The sequence below is a fragment of the Aquila chrysaetos genome, chromosome 1 (genome assembly GCF_900496995.4).
Source record: "Aquila chrysaetos chrysaetos chromosome 1, bAquChr1.4, whole genome shotgun sequence".
NCBI classification, from domain to species: Eukaryota; Metazoa; Chordata; class Aves; order Accipitriformes; family Accipitridae; genus Aquila; species Aquila chrysaetos.
This window is the reverse complement of record NC_044004.1, coordinates 34,195,567-34,207,998: the sequence shown is the minus strand read 5'-3', so window position 1 is coordinate 34,207,998 and position 12,432 is coordinate 34,195,567. Positions and strand designations below refer to the sequence as shown.

General features: G+C 40.2%; 1 protein-coding gene across 1 annotated transcript; it reads left to right on the top strand.

Moving 5' to 3' along the window:
• The first annotated feature begins 694 nt into the window (after window positions 1-694).
• Window positions 695-10,898, top strand: FRG1 (FSHD region gene 1). Its single transcript, XM_030019905.2, has 9 exons — window positions 695-838; window positions 1,208-1,275; window positions 3,094-3,216; window positions 4,169-4,226; window positions 4,406-4,520; window positions 4,894-4,998; window positions 5,720-5,811; window positions 6,892-7,002; window positions 7,899-10,898. The coding sequence occupies exons 1-9, from the start codon at window positions 777-779 to the stop codon at window positions 7,933-7,935; spliced, it is 771 nt and encodes a 256-aa protein (XP_029875765.1). The 5' UTR covers window positions 695-776; the 3' UTR covers window positions 7,936-10,898.
• The last annotated feature ends 1,534 nt before the right edge of the window (window positions 10,899-12,432 follow it).

Here is a 12,432-nt window from a genome sequence, read left to right as displayed (position 1 = left end):
GTACGTTAACTGTGTGAGAGAAAGGTGGTTATACCTCTAGGGGAAAGCCTGAGGTAGGTGTTACTCTGTGGAATACCAAGTGGCTAACAGGATGGAAAAAATTGTCATTAACCTCATTTTGCACCTAGTTTGGTGCACTTGCTTGACTTACGAGCTTCGCTTCCCCAACTTATCCTCATGGGCTTCCCTTGAAGCTTTCACTGCTGCATCAGCACGGCCTGGTACCTGACCCTCATGCAACACCGCCGCCACTGCCACTTAGCCACTCAGGCAAGGCCTGCTGCCCTTGGCAGAGGGCACAGGTCGGAGGGCTCTGCTCTGTGTCCATTAGACATGCTTTTAAGTACACACACGAGCAGGTTCCTACCACATGCCGCGAGGGAGCTGTAGGCTCTTCATTCCTTAGTGCTAGGGGTCTGCAGTCCTGCAAAGCACTAGAGCAACCAGTGGAGCAAAGCCAGACCTAGAAGGGGAAGGTACAGGGGGACATGCTCTTAAACGTAGTTTTAAACTTGTCTTGTTTTACTTTTCCCCTCAAATTCTGCGTCCAGGGCCCGCTACGTGAGATGAGGGAACGCCGCTCTGACGCTGTCGCGCGGGACCCAGCCCACAGCGCGCGCGCGCGCTGGCGCAGCCCTACGCGCCCCGCAGCCGGGCCGTGGGCGCATGCTCACCAAATAACGGAACGAGGGCGGGCGAAGCTTGTCGCTCCAGGGCTTCCGTCCGGGCGGCGGGGCGGAGCCGCGTGTGTGCTTCCGCGTTTGCCGTAGCCCGACATGGCGGAGTATTCCTGCGTTAAATCCACCAAGCTCGTCCTGAAAGGGGCGAAAGAGAAAAGGTGAGGAGCGGGCTGCCCGCCGCCACCGCCCCTGCCCCGGCCTCCCCGTCTGCGGCGGCCGCCGTGCCGCCGGCTCGGCGGTGCCTCGGGGCCGGCGCCCGTGCTGGGCTCCCCCCGCTGCCTTGGGGTCGCGTCGGCGGCTGGTTTGTTTGGGGTGAGGCCAGGCCAGGCCAGGCCGTCCCGTCCCTCCGGCTGCGAGTATGCGTGGGCACGCCGGCGAGGGCAGGGGTTTTCGGTTGTCAGCCCCTTTCTCCCGGCTGGTGTCAGTGACCCGCTGCGGTGGGGCTCGGGAGCGAGGCCGTGTGAGAGCGCGCTGTGGAAGGGCCGGCTCGGAGGCACGACCTAACTTGTTTGTGTCTCCCTTTGCAGCAAGAAGAAGCACAAGGAGAAGAAAAGGAAAAGGGAAGAAGATGCGGCAGAGCAACTTGATATTGTTGGTGAGCCGCCTTCCAGGAATTACGTGACAGTGTGGAAGCTGTAGGGGATAGCAGAAGCTGAAGAGACTGCTATAGGGCTTTGTAAACTAAGTGTAGTCCCTGTAGAGATTTATAACTGTTTCTCCCAACATGTTACTTGTATGCTGGGATCTTCCAAATGGAACTTCTGACACCAATGGGATGGGTTTTCCACTCACCTTTTTAGCTAAACTATGCTCTTACATAATCTCAAGCTACTTATCAGCTTGAATATCTCTCTTTTTTTTTTTTTTTTCTTCTTCTTCCCCAGTGATACTTGCTTCAGGAGGAGAGACTTTTTTTTACCACTGCAATGCTGTTATTTAATGAGTGCATTTCTATGTAAATAACTTAAGTCTTCTGTTACTATGATTTTGAAAATTAATGGTTGGATCACCTGTGCTTCCTGTTCTTACTCTGCCACTAGTTACTTGCTGACTGGGTTCTTTAGTTCACGCAAACCTTCAATCCTTTCAAAATGAGAAGAGTCTTGGTTAGTTTGTTTACTTGTTTTTAGTTTGACATACTTGCTTGACTGCTGTGGTGCGTTCACATTATAAATTTGCTACTGTTAATTGAAACTGAAGACACAAACATTAACCAGTAAAAAATATAATTTTACTTTTTCCATTTTCATAAAATAGAAGGATCATGGCATGTATGGTCATGAGCAGTAACTTGACAGACTGTTGCCCTTCAGTACTGTCATGTCCTCAACTGATCGCGGTTCACTTCACAAACAAAAATAGCTAAAAAATAACAACAAAGTCATGAGAGATGTAGATGTATACTGTAGCACAGTGCACATTACCAGATAAATGTAATTTTCTATTATGTGTATATAGGCATAAGCTAAAGCAGTGCAAGGGGAAGTCATTGTTGTTCCTGTGTGAAAACAAATTATGATATATGAGAAAATGGGCTGTTGTGTCCTACACTAGAAGAATGTTACAGATGTTTTATATTCTTCAGTTTAGCCAGATTTCCAAAAAGTGGGAGAGATTTGGAAAATTCATACATGGATTTGAGTGCCCTGACTGTATAGGACAAGTCAATTAGCTCCATGTGTTGTATAAAGATAGGGGAAGATATTTCTGCTCAAGGCAGATTGACTTGCCAAATTTACCATGTGGAAAAAAGACATCATATTCAGAGTAATTAAAAATAGCTATTGTCTTAATCAGGTAGAAAATATTTGCAAGACAATATACCAGGAGAAAATTTTACTGTTTAAAAAAATATAAATGTCATAACTCTAATTCATGCACGTGAGTAGGGCTACCTTTAACTGTGGTAGAATTCTGTGGGGTTCAAACATTCAAACACAGATTGGCTTGAACAACTGAAGTCTAAGGATTACAGCTCACATGAAGTAATATAAGAGCAAGATGAGATAATTTATCTGTTTCTATTGTGTTGAAGAATCTAATAATTGGATATGACCCCAAAACTGCAGGAGGCTGGTCCAGAGGAAAAAAAAAAAACACCTTCCTTGCAAGGTGTGTCTTTGCTGCATCAGCTGAATGGATCAACTTTCTCTATGGACTAACACAAAGAAGGGATGAAGCGCAGGAGCCCGTAACTAGGGATGGAAGGGTGGGTAGAACAGCAGGACTTCCTGATTCAGCAGCAACGGTATTAAATTAGCTCTGTACTATAAAATAATGCACAAAGATCTTGAGATAGCAATTGTATCTTTAGAATTTCAAATCTCGGAGAAGTCACAGAAATATCATTTCTTGAACTACTGTAATCAGAAGTTGTAATTACTCTATTAACTGTCATGGTTTTGTATTTTAGGAAACTGGTGGGCTATCAGTAATTTCGGTGAAATTACAGGAACTATAGCTATAGAAATGGATAAAGGTGCTTACATCCATGCCCTCGACAACGGCTTGTTTACGCTTGGAGCACCACATAAAGGTTTGTTTCAGGAAATTTGGAAATAAGCAGTTTTAGTAACGAAAGGCATAAAACTAGCATCACTTAAAGGCAAACAGTTTTACAGCTAAAAGCTGTTTATTACAAATAATGCAATAATCCTAGGCATAGCATGCAGATGACTTAAACCTAATGACTACCAATCAGTTTCCCTTACCTAATTTCTTGCTGGTTTATGTGTACAATAAATTGAACTGCATTGGAGATGATCACCTGTTAAAGGCCGTACCACTTACTGGATAAAAAGCAGTATAACTTTTATTAAATCCTATAAAGTCTTTATGGTGTCAGTTGAAGAGTGAAACTGAAGGCAGATGAGTTTACAGGCTTACTGCTGCATCCTCATCTTAACATGCTTGTTTTGTTGCTGCTTAAGTGGGCTACTAACTTGCTGGGATAATTAGCTTGTCCTTACTTTGAATTTGCGAGCCATCAGTCAGAAAAGGACTGTTCCAGACCACTGACAGTGTGTTTCACCTCCAGCGTGAGATCAAAGCAATGATGGCAATGTTATCTCATTTTGGTTTTGAGGGATGGAGAGGCTAGTAGCTTTTAGGATACTGAGTTATGTTACCATAGCTGAACCATAATACATTTTGTTATAGAAAAAATAACATTACAAGGAGATTAAGGTTTTCAAAGCCACCTGGAGAATTAGAAAACATTCTGAACTATAAATTTCTTTACACAAGGCTTGTCTTTATTTTATGTCGTCTTTTAAGCACTCTAAATATATGAATATAAATGAGCACCTACATTGCTTTTATAAAAGTGGATATTCAAAAAAGGAATTTTTAAAGAAATAGTGTTGCAGCTTTCCATAGCATTTAGCAATGGCCGGTGTTTAATTTTTTTTTTAAATTGCAGTACTAACAGGCTAAAATATTGTATGTTTAATACTTCATACCTAATTAATGTAAAAATCATTCCTCAGATGATGAAGGCCCTAGTCCTCCTGAACAGTTTACAGCAGTAAAGTTGTCTGATACAAGGTAATTACTGTAACAATGTTACAAGCTTTGATACTTGTTATCTTTGTTTCTGGTGTGAATACCTTTTTTGATATTCTTTTGAAATACATCGTCTACTAATAATGTCTTTGTGATGTGTTGGATATTGTGAATTGCTTGAATTAAAGCATTCTTTGTTTTCCTGCATTTTTCTCTTTGAGGATTGCTCTGAAGTCTGGTTATGGCAAATACCTTGGTATAAATTCAGATGGACTTGTTGTTGGACGTTCAGATGCAATAGGTTCAAGAGAGCAATGGGAACCTGTCTTCCAAGATGTAAGCTCTTCAGAATAGTTTGTTTGATGTTCCTAGCATTTGACTGTATTTTGAGTTAATCTACATTGATGTTCTTTGTTTGTGGAGTAAAAGCCTTTTGCAGTCTCTTTCATGTTGTAACTTTTAATCTTCTGTTTTCACAACTCTGCATTTACTATAATTGGAAGTTTTAAAAATACTTCAAGTTGGTGCATTTTGGCAGCTATAAGCATCTTAAGAATGAAGGAGCCAGCAAGTCTGCTGGCTAGCTATTGAAGTGTCCATATATAAAAGAATAAGATGCATTTATAGAGCTTTTTGGCGTATTGTCAAGGATAAATGTTATGAATCAAGGATTATATACAAACTCTTTGTACTAACAATATTTCTGCAGAAGAAAATGGCATTACTAGCAGCAAATAGCCGTTTTATTAGATGTAATGAAGAGGGAGACATAGAAGCCAAAAGCAAAACAGCAGGGGAAGAAGAAATGATAAAGGTAATCTATAACTTCTACAATTAATACAGGCTTGGCATGGATATTCAAACAACCAGGTGTCTGTGTGCTACATTTCTTGTTAATACAGCTACAATAGCTTTCTATAAGCTGTCAAGTGATAGGGAGGTATTTTACCACTACAGAAGGGCAAGACACTGGGGGGGGGCAAGACAGTCTATGTCATATTCCAGATAGTTCTGAACAGCTTGGTGCAGAAGAGATGAATGATGACTGAAGCAGGGACAGAGAAAGGTTTGCCAGAATGATGCAGAAGGAGAGATCTTTTAAGTACGAGAATGTAAAAAGACTATCTTGACTTTATCTGAATGTGGAAAATATATGCGTGCTTCCAAATAGAGATAGGTGTCTACTAGTCAGAGCAGTAATACTTTTAAGTCAGTCTCTGAAAAAGGCATTTTACCCCTGCTAAAACTAAGAACTGTAATGGTGCTTCTTTGAGATGAAGGGGATTATGTCTTACAGTAGTATCAAGGATTACACTCAATATTTCCCATGCTTCAGGCAGCTCTTGTTTTTATTGCAGTTGTGTCCAGTTGCAAATTAACCAATTTGAAAGCTGTGAACTTAAAAAGTCACCGTGATTCTCGTTCTGTTATGAAGCATATGTTGTCATCTTTAACCTGTAACTTCTGGTTTTAAAAAAATAGGCATTTTCTGATTTGGGGTTTTGGTTTTTTTTTTTTCCTCTCTCAATGACTAGATTCGTACTTGTGCTGAAAGAGAAGCTAAGAAGAAAGATGATGTTCCACAGGAAGACAAAGGAAATGTTAAACAGTGTGAAATCAATTATGTGTACGTCGTTTAGACCTGTTAACAGGCTCAAGTACCCTTTTTCACTTCTCTTTGGGGCCGCCTTTGGTGGAGCAAAACTCCCACCTAGCCTTTCACTCGCTTTCTCCTCAGCAGAGCAAGGGAAGAAAATAGCATGAGAAAGCTTGTGGGTTGAGATAAAGATGGGGAGATTGTGTACCAGTTACTGTCACAGGCAAAACAGACTCAACTTGTAGAAAATTAATTAAATTTATTGCCCATTAAAGTAGATTTGGGTAGTGAGAAACAAAGACAAAGATTAAAACCAACACCTTTCCTTCCCCCATGTCCCAAGCTCAGCTTCACTCCAGACTCCTCTACTTGCTCCCTCAAGGAGGATGGAGGTACGGGTCAATACATAGTGGTTTCTCTCTGCCACTCTTTTCGTCTCCCACTTTTCCCCTGCTTTGGCATGGTTCTCTCCACAGGCTGGAACGGAATATCTGCTCCAATGCCTGAAGAACCTCCTTCCTCTCCTTCTCTGTCCTTGATGTCATGCTGCCATTTTGCACCTTCACACCCCCCCCCACACCCCCCCCCCCCCCCCCCCCCGCCCTTCTCTTCTGCCTGTGTGGCATTTTTCCCTTTCTTAAATATGTTTTCACAGAGGTGCCACCAGCTTTGCTGATGGACTCGGCTGTGTCCTGCAGTGGGTCCATTGTGAAGCCAACTATGTCCAGCACAGGGCAGCTCCTGGCCTTTTCTCACAGAGGCCACCCCTGCAGCTCCCCGACTACCAGCACCTTGCCACCTATGCCCAGTACGCTTTCACCCCCTGACTCATCATGCTAGTAGTTGAAGAAGGGTCTCTTTAGAACTTGTAATCATGTCATGCTAATCACATAGGGGCTTATTCCCACTTAGACTACTAAAAAAATCCAGAGTAGTTTTCACCTACAGAAGTCTTGGTGCAATGTTTGATACCATGATGGTCTGCTGGATTTTATTAGGCCAGTCATCTACTGTGTAATAGAAGTTAAGATTCTTATCATAGCTGTTATTTTATTGAAACACAAAACTTTAAAGAAGTTACACTTTTTTACATTTTTCCTCCCCTTACAGAAAGAAATTCCAAAGTTTTCAAGACAAAAAGCTTAAAATAAGCAAAGAAGATACAAAAGCCCTTAGAAAAGCCAGGAAAGAAGGCACTTTTCATGAAATGCTGCTTGACAGGTACTTAAAAGTACAAGAAATAATATACTGATTTAAAAACTACTGGAAGATGGAATTACAGTAAACCTGGGGTACAAAAGAGAGCTAGATTTCAGGGTGGTGGAGTGTTGAGCATTTCCTCTCTGGTGAGTGTTCTGCCTGAGTTCTGGGGTTGGCTTTTTTTTGGTTCTGAATTTTCACTTCTTTAGCTGAAGTTTGCAGGTTTGGATTTACCCAGAAAAGAATTCTTTTGGAAGTCTTTAACTAGATTGTTCAGTTTCTTTAGTACAGTGGAGTTGAGGGATGAATCTTTTTAATCACAAAAATTAAGCTAATTAACATTTTCAATACCTATGGCACCGGAACATTTTGGAGAGGGGAAAGCTGTGTTTTAAAGAGAAATAGCATTTATTAGGAACAGTCTTCATGTTGTCTAGTGGGAATAAATGTATCTTTTTTTCCCCCTGAGCTGAGACTATAGAAACTGTCTTGAATTTTTGAAATTTTTTGTATTGGTATACAGTATAAATATTTGCATTAATTCAGTGGGTGGAATGCAGAAGATGTTTTCTGGTAATTGCAAGTGATGTGAGAACACTCCTGGGCCATCACAGATTCAGTGTCAGTTTGAAATCACACTGAATCTGAATTCCATTCCTCAGAGTCGACAAAAAGCAATTCATGATGATTTGAAGGGAAAGACAAGGTTAACTTTAGACATTGCAGTTCTAGCTCCTTAAGAAAACAAAGTTGATTAATAAATCCAAAATGTTCTTAGGCTTTTATATGTGCTTTGAAGTAAAGTTTAAGAAAAATTGCTTTCAATGCTTCCTTAACACTTCAAGGCAGATAAAACACGCAGATGTAATCATATTTGGTATTAATCTAAATCTTGTTTCATTACTCTTTCCGTATAGGAGAGCAAAAGTGAAAGCGGATAGATACTGCAAGTGACAACCAGCTGGTCCATTTTCTTCTGCATCTTTGATGATAGGGTCAAATTGAAAACAATAGTAAAATGTTTTATAATTATTTTTTATTGAAGGTGTTTTGCTGATGTTTTTATTACATTATTTTTAAAGAATCACCCGAGAGCTATAATTAAGCATCAAACTAATGTCATCTTTCAGTAATGAATACTGTTAAGTTTACTCTAAAACTACATGCTATTGAAACAGTGAGATAATTGTTTAATGGAAAAGAAATTGACCCACTGAATCTTCCAAGGCTGATGTAAGGAACCTGAACTTAGAGACAGGGCAGAAGAGAACAACAATGGAGTTCAGAAGTAAAATATGGTTAACACATTGAACCATTAAGAAATATGTAACTGTATTGAACAAGAAGTAATTGAAAATGCATGTCTTGGAACGCATCCTACCAGATCCTGAGTAGGACATCTGTGGAGCTATTCTACACTGCAGCAGATGAGGACTGGGCCAGAATATTCAGGCTTCATAAAACAATGTTCAAAACAGACCCACTGTTCAAGTTGATAAGTGGCATAATGCATATGCTGGAAAAGGTGTTGATGAGTCACAAGAACCCTGTTACAAATGAAAATGCAGGTGCTTCTTAAGAAAAGGGGATGGCTTTTTTGTGTTAGCAGGCCGCTTATTTTACAAGAGGGAAAAACTGATTTTGCAAACTTGCTGGTTTCTCTATGGCATGGACTTTAGTTTGTTTAATAAAACAGCAGGGACTTTTTTTTTTAATGTCATGGTATAATATGCATTCTTAGTATCTCATATAAAATATGATTGCTCCTGTCTGCTCTGATGACCAAGAAGCTTTTCAGTAACATCTCCACAGGAACTACCTCAGTCGGAATAATTGCTTACTCTCTCCACAGCTTCTGTAGTCTGCATCATAAAGATTACTTGGTAAGAATGTTGAGGATTTTTATGGTAATAATTTGAATTGTCTCTATGGAGCTTCTCCTAATTTTCAATTTGAACTGTGCACATAGTACAAACCTGTAAGCTCATGCAAGATAATGATGTGTCTAAAAAGAGCACAAGAACAGACCAATAAAGTCTAGTCAGTAGTGGCAACTTATATTGGTCTAATTTCATAGGCAGTTGGTCTTGAGGAAGAAGCACGAGAATTTAAGTATATCATAATTGTTTAAACCCTCTATTGACTTTTCAGCATGAAAACAAATTATAGCTGGTTAGGGAAGGCTAGCTGAGGTTAGCAATAAAAGCGTTTATTTTTCAAAGAATTTAGAAAAATATGGATAGAGCCCATACAGATTTTGTGGTACCAAAAGAAGAAAATCTCCACGGGCTGGGCACATTTATGATGTAACAGAAGGATTTTTAGAAACTCTTTTGTTTCTAGAAAGGCAAACAAAAATCCAGACCTTCCTCTGATGGTATTTTTAAGCTTTCCATACCCAGCTCTATCCCACTGAGTACAGAGATTTTTGCCACGGGACTTTTCCCTCTAAGGCACTAGAATTTGTTTTATACCTGTTAAACCTAGTATTCACTTAATACCTTTTGTACAAAAATAGATGCACTCACTAGTTCCTTATATGAATATCTATTTTGGAATGAGTGCCTTTTCTTCCCACTTCAGCTTTTTCTGTTGAGATATTAAATAAGAAATCAAAATGCCCCCTCTGGGGAGCTGGTTTGTGCAACTACATTGGGACAGCTGTGCTTGTAACTTTCTTATATGGACACATCCTTGGAGACTTTCCTATCATTCCAGCTGCTCCATAAGATTTTGTATTTTAATGCCGATAGAAGTTATAACAGAATGCTGAGAAATTAAGTAAAAGCAAGGTCTATGCTGAATGGAAAAGAAAATTAGTAAAATGAAATTATCAAATGAGACTTCTCCCCTCAGTTTTTGGAAGTAGAAAAGACCCCCCAGTAGCTGTTTTGTTTTGAACTTAAATGATCTTCTAGAGAATTGTTTTTTCCCTATATCTATCACTTATCCGATTATTGTATTTCAGGAAGTACTGTTAACCAAAATGTGGTAGTATCAGATGGTCGTGTAAACTGATCAAATGCTTGACCTTTTTACCAGTATCAATAGCTTCATTTTAAAGGTTTCACAGGTTTTATTTCTAGTTCTCGTACAAAAGTTTTTTACTCTTTAAGCTTACCACATAGGAGGAATGACTGAAAGTTATCTTTATTTCCTATCAGTTTCTATTAACTACGCATTCTTTCAAAGCAAGTAATTGCTGGGAATATCAACGTGTTTGTAGTAGGACTCTGCATTAAAACATTTGCAAAAAGAAACTAATTAGCAGAACTGATCTTTGATTCTAATTTTTTAAGTATCTCCAGAATTAAGATTCCCTCACATATCAATAACCCAGTTATAAAATCTTACTAACTTATCACTTGTGAATATTTGGCTTGTATTAAGGGAATGGCTCCAAGAAAAATTAAAGATATGTAAATTACCAATAGTAACCTATTTGCCATATAGTTTAAGCCCTGAGAGACAGATGGTACAATGACGTAGTCCAGAGACAAAGCTCTCTGGCTTTTAGTGGTCTTGAGAGAGAATAGTTGGCTTTTCCAGGGAACTCTCTGTATAACCTGATTGCTCTCAAGTAAAAACAGACACCCTATCAATCAAAGCAAGCCATGTAGGCGTAGTGCATGGCTAGCCTTTTACCAATAGCAGAAATGGTCAAGCAGATGAAACTGATTGTATATGTAGCTTGGAGGCTTTTGAATGGCAGTGTGTGTCCATGTGCTCTGTGACTCAATTTTTGTAAAGAAGAGGGCTATATTGCCTTTTCCCACAGTGAGTGAAGGCCATATTTTGTGTTCCTATGTGTTGGAAAAGATGCATTGCGCATGCTCAGGAGGTCTGTTGGAAGTGTGAGTGCTGTATTTGCAGGGAGAAGGCCAAAAGCTAGAAATAAATAGGTGACTGTTGGCAAATGTTCCTGGCCAGAGTCTGAGGAATTCTTGGATGAAAATGCAGCATAGCTGCGGGTTGTGGCCATCACAGAAAAAAAAAGAATTCATTTTTCCCCAGAGCTCCTCAGTTTGGTCTAGGCCTGGGGATTAGGGGTCATTAAGTCGTTCTGGTTGTAGGTACCATGCTACATGTCCCTCCCCAGAAATTTAAGTAACCTGATGTACAACCATTGCAACATCATGGACCTGGAAGTGGCCTACTGCCAAAACTACTTCCAGAAATACTGGGAAGCAAGCAACACCACAAGGAGCAGGCTGTGGGCCAGAGAAATTATTTATGGGGCGGTTTGTTGTAGGTGTCAATGATCCACAGTCACTGTGAATCTTAAATGCATCTGAAGTGAACGCTGACGGCTGAAGTAGACTGATGTTACAGCATCTGTTTTTCCTTCCAAGAATATATTGTTTAAATAACATCCTGTCTGGTAGAACTCATAAAAATGATTACTCAAACACAGATGAAGCTGGAAGCAGAAATCTGCTATGCTGGTGGAAAGGGTGCTGAAAGGAGTACTCGGAATCTGCAGGAGAGCCTGAGAATTACCTGTGGAAGGGAATTTTCCATTTCATATTTTTCAGTGTAAATAGGTGAATGCAAGGTGTAGGTGCTGTAAGTAGCTGTAAATAATAATAAAGGAAAAATGGAAGTGAGAGGCATGTTCGTTGCAGAGCTAGGAATAAGCAAAGCACAAAGAAATGTCAGAGCAAACGAAATGAGACTGCCCCAAGTAGAAGAGGAAGTACTGGATTTGGCAAGGGACTGGCAGCCCTGCAGGGAATAAGGATATCGTTGTAGTAATGGGGTTGCCCTCTGCATTGGGACTAATGATACACTGGGTTCTTGCTAAAAAACGTGACCTGAGATAACACAGAAGCAGAGGTCTGGGGAATTCACTGGAATTTTAGTCCCAGGAAAAGGAAATCAAAGGTGTGACAAAACAGTGAAGATCAGTATGTGTATTAAACTGTTGCTATCAGGAGTCCACTGGGATATTTTCCCATTGGAGGTATTCATGGATTCTCCTTGGTGATACTATGTCCTGGCAGTAGTGTTAGCACAAAGAGCTTTAACTGAAACAGAGAGAAAAGGGGAAGTAATTTGTGCAGCCTCTACTTCTGGAGAAAGGAACAGATCTGGGGAGTAGTAATACAGTACTGGATAGATGAGTATGAGAAAGAAGAAGGGTGGACATGAAGTACTAGGTGTCAGTGACAGCAGCTGTCAGGTAGTACAGTTAGCAAGTAAATTGGATGTCTTAAGGAGCTTTCTTGTGACTTAAACTTAGATTTTTGAAAACTGACAGAAGAAACCTAGACAACAAAATGGAGGACCTGAAGTACTGGTGTGGACCCTGGAGCCAAGGCATTCTGATGGGAATGCAGCAGAATAGCCATAGTCAGAGAAACATGGGTACTGGTTAAAGAACTAAACCAGAAGTACAAAGAGGCTTCAAAAAAGTGAATTGTGAATGTGTAATGTAGCAATGGCATAATT

Coding starts and splice junctions, on each gene's coding strand:
- FRG1 (XM_030019905.2), top strand. CDS start 777: ATGGCGGAGTATTCCTGCGTTAAATCCACCAAGCTCGTCCTGAAAGGG. Junction 1,276..3,093: donor AGAGCAACTTGATATTGTTG/GTGAGCCGCCTT, acceptor TTTGTATTTTAG/GAAACTGGTGGGCTATCAGT. Junction 7,003..7,898: donor CATGAAATGCTGCTTGACAG/GTACTTAAAAGT, acceptor CTTTCCGTATAG/GAGAGCAAAAGTGAAAGCGG.